This window comes from Octopus bimaculoides, chromosome 4 (assembly GCF_046866305.1).
Source record: "Octopus bimaculoides isolate indiv1 chromosome 4, ASM4686630v1, whole genome shotgun sequence".
NCBI classification, from domain to species: domain Eukaryota; kingdom Metazoa; phylum Mollusca; class Cephalopoda; order Octopoda; family Octopodidae; genus Octopus; species Octopus bimaculoides.
This window is the reverse complement of record NC_142931.1, coordinates 123,010,419-123,021,131: the sequence shown is the minus strand read 5'-3', so window position 1 is coordinate 123,021,131 and position 10,713 is coordinate 123,010,419. Positions and strand designations below refer to the sequence as shown.

Below are 10,713 nucleotides of genomic sequence, written 5' to 3'. Positions count from 1 at the left end.
TCGAATCCACTTCACGCCTGCAAGATTCCTACAAGGGCAAGGAAAAAAGCAAGATAGTTCCATAACTGTAAAATCAGTGAAATAAGAATATATTTATATATTTCATTGTTCTGTAAGCAATATTAAATTAGGTCTTAATTCCAGACAAATCTTCAAAATATTTCAGATGAGATGTGAACATTTTTTTTGAATATCTAGATTATTTAATGTAAATGTAAATATTAACAAAAAATTCATATATCTCAAAAGAATGAGGTTAATAGTGTCAAAAATTATATTCTTAAAAATCCATAAAAATTAATAAATGTTTTATTTTTGATTATCGTAGGAACATATTGGAGCAGCGAGAGACTATTTATGGAGAAATTTCAGAATACTTACAATTAAAGTCTATGATTGAACGATTGCAGGTTAGTAATTAGAAATCAGTATATAAAAATATTGCTTTGTTATCATCAGCATTTTAATTTTCAATTTTCCATAACTGGCCCATTTAAGAGTACCCTTCAATCATTGGGCAATAAACTGTGCTTGAGAAAACCTGTTCAGTCAAGTGAAATCATTGTTGTGGCTGATGCCAGTACTGCCTGACTGACACCGTGCCAGTGGCATGTAAAAAGCACCATTCGAGTGTGGTTGTTGCCAGGTGCTGCCTGACTGGCCCTCATGCTGGTGGCATGTAAAAAGCACCCACTAAACTCTTGGAGTAGTTGGCAGTAGGAAGGGCATCCAGCTGTAGAAGCCTTGCCAGATCAGATCGGAGCCTGGTGCAGCCTTCTGGCTTGCCAGTCCTCAGTCAAACCGTCCAACCCATACCAGCATGGAAAGCAGACGTTAAACGATGATGATGACTTTACATGCTTGCATGGTTTAGATAGAATTTGTTAAGGCAGATTTTTCTTGTCACCAGCTTTCACCTGTTTTCAAACACAGTAATATTTCCCCATGGGTCAACATATTTCCCATGGAAAACTGGAAATGAACAATGCTCATTTACAACCATTATGCAATGTCAAGATAAGGGGACACATACATACACACACACACACACAAACATGCACACTACTTCCTGGACATATCAGTATCACCATCTTCTCTTGTTCCTCTCTCCCTCTTCTCTCCATCTCTCCTACTGAAGTAGCTGTGTATCTCCTTTACTGCAAAATGCCTATTCCTATCCCTCTACTCGTATTCTAACCTCCCATCTGACACAAAGTGACCTTCTTCAATACTACTCCCCCACTCAGCTGAGGGGGTTTTGTCTTGTAAATTATTTAGTGATCTCACTACTGCTGGTGCCACGTAAAAAGCACCCAATACTCTTTGTAAAGTGGTTGGCATTGGGAAGGGCATCAAGCCATAGAAACCATGCCAAAGGAGATAATAGAACTTGGTGCTGTCTTCTGACTTACCAGTTCCTGTCAAACCATTCAACCCTGCCAATATGGAAAATGGACATTAAATGATGATGACGATGATATTATGAAAAATAACAATTAAGTAAAAGTGAATATAACGGTGGCTCTACAAAGACACATACATTACATACTTTATTCAACTTCAGCTTTTTAATATTCTGTTTAAATATTGATGTCAGGTCAGAACTAATTCCATTCATAGGCTGATGGAAACATGCTACTGGTAACCATAAAATCCAGTTTTGCCTTCTCATGTACAAGAAAGTTAGAGACAGAACTAGATCTCTGCTGGGCTTGCATGGTGTGAAGCTACAAGTGAATACTGCTAAGTATTTTGCCTGGCATGCTAACGATTCTGTCAGCTTGCCATCTTAATACTACTCTATAATATTGAATTTTATAGAGTAGTGCATTGTGTTGTATGGTATTATATGCTGTTTAGTATTACTTAGTATAACAGAGTTGTTTATTTAGTAGAGTATAGTGTACATATATCATTTTAGTGTTCAAATTATTTTATATTGTGTTGTATATAATTATTATTTTATATATTCTTTAGGACTTGGATCCAAAAGATGAGCAACTTAAGACACAAGTAGATCTCGGTTGTAATTTTTATGTCCAAGCTAAAGTGTAAGTTGAATATATATGTTATTGTTTTGTTTATACATCATATCTTAATAATAAACTAATGGATTACATTTATATAATAAAAAAAGTCATCTGAAAGAAAGTAAGAAAATATATTTTAAGACTAACATATGTTTTCCTTGCATATATGAGTGAGATTGTTTATCTATTGGAGTAGTTGCTTTTACAGGTGGATGGATGCCTTTCCAGCCACTGACACTCATCTGTGAAGTGGAGCTTGGAGCCTGTTCATTTTATTTTTCACTCACACAAACTAGAGCAAACTAACAGCTTGTTTTATAGCTTAATTGACTAAACAACAATGTAAATCTATATATTGAAGATCATCATCATTTACTGTCCACTTTTCCATGCTTTCATGGGTCAGGTGGAATTTATTGAGGCAGATTTCCTAAGGTCAGATGCCCTTCTTGTCACTGACCCTCAACTGTTACCAAGCAAGGTTTTTATTTTCCCGTAGCTAGACATGTTTTTCAGGGAAGATTGGAAATGAACAACCTCACTTATATGACAATGATGCTCGTTTACAACCATCACATGATGTCTAGACAAAAGTACACAGACATGTGCACACATACACATGCATGATGAACTTCTTTCATTTCCCATTTACTAAATCCACTCACAAGATTTTAGTTGTCCCATGGCTTTAGTAGAAGACACTTGCCCAAGGTGCCATGCAGTGGGACTGGACCCAAGACCACATGGTTGGAAAGCTTCTTAACCACACAGTTCATACTTGCACCTATAGTCATGCCTGAAGGTAAACATGGATATTGACGAGATAGTATATAAATGATATTAAACTTATTAGATAACATAATAATATACTTATTAGAAACATAATAATATCATATTCATCATCATCATTTAACGTCTCTTTTCTATGTTGGCATGGGTCGGATGATTCAACAGGAACTGGCCTGGCAAAAGACTTCACCAGGCTTCACTGTTTGTTTTGGCTGGGTTTTTACAACTGGATGCTGTTCCAAACATTAACTACTTTGCAGTACAGACTGGGTGCACCAGCACTGGTGGGGTCACCAAGTGACTTGCAAAATGAAGATCCTTTAAGAGGATGCAGGGTGGGGGTATTGGAGGAGGTGGCCTAGTGCCAGGCGATGAGAGGTTAGAGTGTGACAGAGGGATAGAAACAGGTGTTTTGCTGTAGAGGAGATACATGGGAACCCAGTCAGAGTATATCTATTTAAAAGTATACTGACTAGATAGTGTATATCATCATCATCATCATCATCGTTTAATGTTCGTTGTCCATGCTGGCATAGGTTGAATGGTTTAACCAGGGCTGGTAAGCTGAGGGGCTGCACTAAGTTCAGTCTGATTCTGTATGGTTTTTTATGACTGGATGCCCTTCCTAATGCCAACCACTCCAAGAGTGTAATGGGTGCTGACATGGTTGCCATTTGCATGACACCAATATCTGCCACAACTAACATTTCACTTGGCTTGATGGGTTTTCTTAAGCATGGCATATTGCTAAAGATCTTGGTAATTTGACACGACAGGATTCTTTCAGTTTCTGTCTACCAAATCCACTCACAAGGCTTTGGTTGGCATGAGGCTGTAGTAGAAGACACCCAAGATACCACACAGTGGGACTGAATCTGGAACCGTGTGGTTGAGAAGCAAGCTTCTTACCACACAGCCATGCCTACACCTATATGTGCACACTTTTTGTTTACTAGTGTATCAAGTTGAAGGTGGTGTTCCAGCATGGCCAGTCCTGACCAACCAGTAAATTGATAATAAATCCTTTCTACTTCAGGCATAAGGCCTGAACTGTTGGGAGAGGAGACTAGTTGATTACAGTGACCCTAGTGCTCACCTTGTACTGGCAAAGTCAACCTCAGCATTATTTGATCTCAGTAAGTAAAGCTGAAAAAAAAATGCCACTAAACATCTTTCCAAACATGCTAACTGTTCTGCTAGCTCTCTGTCTTTTATTAATCCTTTGTTATAGACACAAGGCCTGAAATCTTGCGGGAGGGGACTAGTCGATTACATCGACTCCAGTAGTCAACTGGTTCTGGGTTTATTGACCCTGAAAGAGGAAAGGCAAAGTTGACCTCGGTGGAATTTCAACACAGAATGTAGCGACAGGTGAAATCCTGCTAAGCATTTCCACTCTGCTAACGATTCTGCCAGCTTGCCACCTTTCTGTCTTTTAATAAGACTAACAATAGTCATGGTTTCAAATTTTAGCAGAAGGCCAGCAATTTTAGCGTGAGTGGGATAGTTAATTACATTGATTGGCACTTTATTTTAATGACCCTGTAAAGATGAGAAGCAAAGTTGACATTGGTGAATTTTGTTCGATACTCCAACAGTCCTGTCAGCTTATCACTATCTCAACAAAGAGACATGATAGAGAAACAGATTTTGTTAGTTCATTCTTCCTATCTTATTATGTTAACAGGGCTAACACAACTTGCATTGGGTTAGCCCAGTTAGAAGTGCAATGATTGTTACTTCATATCCATTTTTCTATGATTATATGGTTTATATGTAGTTGTTTAGCCTCAGGTCAGCCTTAATCTTGCAAACCTTTTAGATAAAGTATTTCTAGTTATACACTTTTTTATTTTAATTTTTAGAAATCAGTGTGAGAGTGAAACGTAAAAGCACCCACTACACTCTCGGAGTGGTTGGCGTTAGGAAGGGCATCCAGTTGTAGAAACTCTGCCAAATCAGATTGGAGCCTGGTGTTGCCATCCGGTTTCACCAGTCCTCAGTCAAATCGTCCAACCCATGCTAGCATGGAAAGCGGACGTTAAACGATGATGATGATGATTTTAGGGATATTTGGTTGCTACTGTTTTCTGTTTTTTTTTGTTGTTAAGTTGAACATCCATATAGAATTCACTGTGATAGTTGTTAGTTCATTAAGATATTTGTTGGTATATTCTCACAACTGCTAACGATTTACTTTGTTTTAAGAATTCATCTTAAAAATCTCTTTGTAACTGTTGTGGCATGGAATAAATTCTTTGAATTTAAAAATTAATACTTTGGCATTTATTCTTGCATTTCTTGCAGACACAAAACTAGTTCCATTTTTGTTTCTGTGGGTTATGGCTTCTTTGTGGACTTTACCTTCCAACAAGCACTCAAATTTATTGACCAGAAAACTCAATTATTGAATGAAAAGGCAGATATTCTTACTAAACAGGCTGCAAAAGTGAAAGCCAACATCAAGTTGGTGCTTGAGGTACTTGCTATTACTTTTTCATTATTTAGAATTCTTGTTTAACTCTTTAGCATTCTGACTGTTCTGTCAAACATAATGCTTATTTATTCACATTCCAGATTTTGATAATGTGATTGTTTACTTTCTGAATGATATACTAGTGTTGGTGTGAGAAGTCGGACATGGCAGGTTTAAATTTTAAAGGGTTAAATGTTGGCCTAACATGCATGACCATAAGTCTGCAACTTCTAGCAAATGTGCTTTTCATAGTAGAGTGTGGAATTGATGTAGTAGAGCTGATCTTTCTCCAAAAGAAAATATGCATGAATGTTTTTAATTCCTACTGAGTGCTATACTTGTAGGTGACTGAATCATTTCAAAGTGCTCAGCTGGTGTACTTATGTGGCACAAATAGTTGGTATCAAACTGACCAGGCCAGCTATAGCTCAAAGCCAGAAACAATGGACTACATTATTTTTCTACAACTAATAGTTTTTGTTAAAGATAAATATTTTGAATGTAATGGAAGTGGGTTCAGGCTGAAGAATAGTTCTGATTTCTGTTTGCTTTTTTTCTTGATGCATTTTTTTTTTTCAAAATTTCATATATTGAATGAGTTCTGTGATTGTAAAATTCCTTTCGTGTAGACTCCTGTTTTATGTAAATCTTTTGGGATTTTGTGAGTGTGAATGGAGGTGACAAACATACTGATCTAGAACTGAAATGGTCTCTAGCTCCAGTAAAACATAGCCCTACCATGAAAGAGATCCTGGCTCCAGTGACACACAAGTTCTAACTTAAGATGGTTTCTGACTCCAGGGAAGCACAAACTATGAAACGAGATGGCTCTTGGTTCCCATGAAATTGAGAGTTTAACCAGTAAGCTGCATGCAGCTTCAAAAAGTAGAGGTTTTTGTCTGATGTTTTTGTGGGTCACAGAAAAAGATGTATAAGATTAATATATAACCGACTGAAACTTTCTGAATTTTAAATATTATTTCATATAAATATTTTTTTCTCTGCTTAACCAAATTGATATTTATTTATTGCAGACACTACGTAACATCCAGAATATTGATGATGAATTACCTAAACCACAGATTGATATTTTTGCATAACAACTAAATAAATTCTACATATCTGTAAATAATAAACAAATAAAATATTTCTTCCATGATGTTTTTTTCTTCTTCTTCTAATTGTCTTAGTTTAATGGAATCACGATAATGGTAGTTCTGACAGCTAACTGAAGAATATGGTGTATGTAAAAACATTCCATCCATGCAAGAAGTATATTAACTGTGATGCTAAAATGCCAAACTGTTTATTAACTATATAGTCATACACTATCACTATCTCCATTTCTCTAATCATGAACCATATAGGGTCTTGCACATAAATTGAGACCAATTTTAAGCAGTTAACTTACTGGGTTTAACATTTCATTTTTTGACAAATCCTTGCTTGCTTGAAAACCTAAGCTGCCTCTTTATTTTTCAGGTAAATAGCAAACTGATTTGACAACAGAATCGTTCTGCCATTGTTGTTTTGGTACACGCTATGCACACTGCCAATAAAATTGTGAAGATGATGAAACTTCCACAAGCAACAGTTTAAGTTTCCGTTCATGGGGAGCCCTATGGCACACTTACGAGGGTGGCACATATGGGGAGCCTTATGGCACACTTACAAGGGTGGCACATATGGGGAGCCCTATGGCACACATACGAGTGTGACACAGTTAGAAAGTGGCACACTTAGAGGGTGGCACATCCGTTTCGTTACCTTTACTTTCCGTTAGTTTCCTCGGCGGCACATATGGGGAGCCCTATGGCACACTTACGTTGGCACATATGGGGAATCCTATGGCACACTTACGTGGGCTGCACATATGGGGAGCCCTATGGCACACTTACGAGGGTGGCACAGATGGAAACAAAGAGAAATGAACACACAATCCAGCACACCACAACTGATTCTGCTGCTCCAGCCAATAACAATGACCTTTGAATAATAAAGAAAAACAGAAACAAATTAGCAGCTTCCCACAAACAATTTTTATTATCTTGAGATAATACATTCACCATTTTCATACCAATTTGTTCAACCATCTCAGCACAAAAAAAAAAAAATAATAAATATTCAAAATAAAAATATTACTTCTATAAATAAGAAATTTAGTGAAAAAATTAAATACGAAATTTGATTTATTTAAAATATAGATATTTAAATTTTTATTCTTGTAACTATTCCCTGATGATAGCTTAATTACATTTGAATGTTATTTTAGAACTAGTTTCAGTAATTTGACTGTTGTCATGCTGAATGAGGCGCTGTTAAATGCAAATGTAAAGAAAGCCTCACATATTTAGTTCTCAAACAGAAATTGAATGAGCCACCATATGGTCCATTGCAGACCAGAACTACCAGTTTCTGTGCCTCAAAAAGCACGATTCAACAATATTATCATTTCAACGTCCACTTTCCATACTTGCATGGGTTGGATGGAGCAGATTTTCTACAACCAGATGTTCTTCCAGTCACCAACCCTTACCCTAAGGGTCGGACATATTTGCACAATATTGGAAATCAATGACAATGCTTGTATGATAGTGTTAACTCACAACTGTCAAGACAAGGGTACACAAATGGACATAGACACACACACACACATATATATATGATGGACTTCTTTTAGTTTCAGTCTACCAAAACCACTCACAAAGCTTTGCTTGGCCAGAGACTATAGTAGAGAACAGTTGCCCATGGTGCCATGCAGGACTGAACCTGAAACCATGTGGTTGGGAAGCAAACTTCTTCACCATACAGCCACACCACTCGTATGAGCAGATTTGAGTGTATTTAGTCAAATTTAACAACACCAGACATTTATGTGCTCTATATTCAGCATTTGATAGCCTATTACTATGACAACATGTTATCTCTTGCCAATACACACCCAAAGAGCTAATGCCATCTGGCTGTGAAAAAAAAAGTGGGAGGGGGCATTGTGAAGTGACACAGCTAGCTGAATGCTGTCAATGAACAGCATCTTTTGTTATCGAGTAGTGCTGAGTTCAATTACTGCAGTGAATACAGATTAGAAAGAGATAAGCCCAAGATGTAAGAAAACCAATCTTTTAATGATGACTAAACAATACAAATAATGACGATAGTTATTATATTGACAATTACCAACATCTTAAAATATAAATTTTTCTGTTGTTAGTTTTAGAAAAATAAACATTTTCTAACAATTTAACAATTTTATCTTCAGTTTGTTTACCAACAATTTAATTGCAACTGCCTTATTGCCAACAGTTTCATACACATATATATAGTTTTAAAAGTTCACTTACCAACAGTTTTGTTGGTAAATGTTTTATCATCAACAATTTTCATTTCATTATCAACAATTATTTGTTCCGTTACTAACAATTTTTAACAAGTTTCAAACAAGTTTTATCCCAACACTTCAAACCACCCTTTCATTTACCAACAGTTTAATACCATCACTTGAATTTACCAACAGTTTAATAAAATTTTCAATTACAAACAGTTTAACATTGCTTTCATTAACAACAGTTTAACATCATTTTCATTAGCAACAATTTAACATCATTTTCATGAGCAGCAGTTATTTTATGCCAGTCCCATTACCAACAATACCGACCCATTAATATCTGCCTGTTCTTTCCTTATACTATTATACTTCACCTCCAAAACTATTTTGTCTAATCTTTAAACACAGAACTATCTCCCTGACTTCCATACCTTTCAGCTTGGTCCAACCAATAAATAAAAAAAGTCTAAAACTGGCTTCAATAGCACCAGATACTTTTTAAACTGGTTCTCCTGGCAAACACACACTGGACACATCTGTTAAACTGTATACTCTCTTTCTTAAATTCTGTGATTTTGAGCTTGTTTATTCAATGTGTTAAATCTTCAGACACAACCTCATTTTTAAAGTAGATCAGCAGTACAGAAAATATATATATTTATATAAATATCTGAGCTCAGTAACATTCCATTCTTAAGTAGAAGTCGAGCTCTTGTTCAATCTCCACACACATAAAACACAATTTGCACTGACACATGACACTGAAGAAAATACACTGTGATAGAGGGAAATCTCTGATTAAGTTGCACCTCTAGCCTCTTCCTACTTCTTCATCCTCTCTGCTATCATCTTCAGCCAAATATGTTTGACACAGAACTCAAATTCTAGAACATCTCAGAGATCATAATCATGAGAACAATGGTGATAATGATGACGGTAAGGATTATGATGTTGAGATGAAATATGATAACAAATGTCTCTGAGAGCATCACATAACTACTCCAAAAATCTCAGTTACATAGTTATGGAAGTCCCAACATGTCAAGTAAGGAATTCACTTTGACATTTAACCAGCTGACTTGTTGGGGAAGAAGTTCTGTTAGCCAATCACTTGGAAGTTGAAGGTAACCAAGGCGACAACCAAGTATGGCCCCTGCCACACATGCATTGCTTGCACTGTCTCCACCTTCAAGAACCAAATCACTGATGAATTCCCTGCAAGTAAAAGGAGATACATGACATTATTTGTGTTCACAATTGGTATATAAGCACACAACAAAGACTCACACATCACCATCGTCATGATCGGTTTAATGCCTACATTACCACGTCTTACATGAATCAAACAGAATTTATTGAGACAGATTTTCTCTGGCTGGATGCCCTTCACGTCACCAATCTTCACTTATTTCCATGCTAGGTAATATTTCACAATGGCTGGCCATGTTTACTCAGAAGACTGTAAACCAGGCACACTGCTTCTATGATGGTGATGTTCATTTATAACTCGTACGATATCAAGACAAGGAGACACAAACACTCACACCATATATATATATATATATATATATATATAATCATCATCATCATTTAATGTTCGCTTTCCATGCTGGCATGGTTCAATAATCTTTGGATGGAATTTATAAATATTTTAATGCATCACTATGCACATTTCCACAAATCACGTAGTGATTCATTAAAATATTTATAAATTCCATCTAAGGATTATTACTATGATTATTACTACATTTATCCGACAATATATTGGCACAGCTTGGTGCGACCCCAAAAAACTGTTATCACCAGTTGGCATCATTAGGCCGTAACCAACATAATAGAATAGGAACTTTTATATGCATATTCAAAACATTTGCCCTAAACAAACTTAAAAGATATAATTAATTAATTAATTAATGTATGTACATGCACACACACACACACACATACAACAGGATTTTGTTCAGTTTCTATTTAGGAAATCTACTGGGAAGGCTTTGGTCAACCCAGGGATGGAGTTAAAGACACTTATCCAAGGTGCCTTGCAGTATGATTGAACACAAAAACCATGTTGCTGTACAGAAAAATTATTAGCC

The 10,713-nt window shown here is 36.2% G+C and overlaps 2 protein-coding genes across 4 annotated transcripts in view; one reads left to right on the top strand and one right to left on the bottom strand.

Annotated features, from left to right (window-relative positions):
- The window catches only part of LOC106880301 (protein UXT), a 6,674-nt gene extending 220 nt beyond the window's left edge, over nucleotides 1–6,454 (top strand). The window contains exons 2-5 of the mRNA XM_014930171.3: nucleotides 329–410; nucleotides 1,978–2,051; nucleotides 5,127–5,298; nucleotides 6,330–6,454. Of these exons, the coding sequence (XP_014785657.1) occupies nucleotides 329–410; nucleotides 1,978–2,051; nucleotides 5,127–5,298; nucleotides 6,330–6,395 (394 nt within the window). The 3' untranslated portion in view covers nucleotides 6,396–6,454. The remainder of the gene's footprint in view (nucleotides 1–328; nucleotides 411–1,977; nucleotides 2,052–5,126; nucleotides 5,299–6,329) is intronic.
- Nucleotides 6,455–7,311: 857 nt separating this feature from the next.
- LOC106880302 (uncharacterized) overlaps nucleotides 7,312–10,713 on the bottom strand; it is a 45,218-nt gene continuing 41,816 nt past the window's right edge. For all 3 annotated transcript variants that reach the window (XM_014930173.3, XM_014930174.3, XM_089351330.1), the window contains one exon: nucleotides 7,312–9,835. In XM_014930173.3, the coding sequence (XP_014785659.1) occupies nucleotides 9,643–9,835 (193 nt within the window). In that variant the 3' untranslated portion in view covers nucleotides 7,312–9,642. The remainder of the gene's footprint in view (nucleotides 9,836–10,713) is intronic.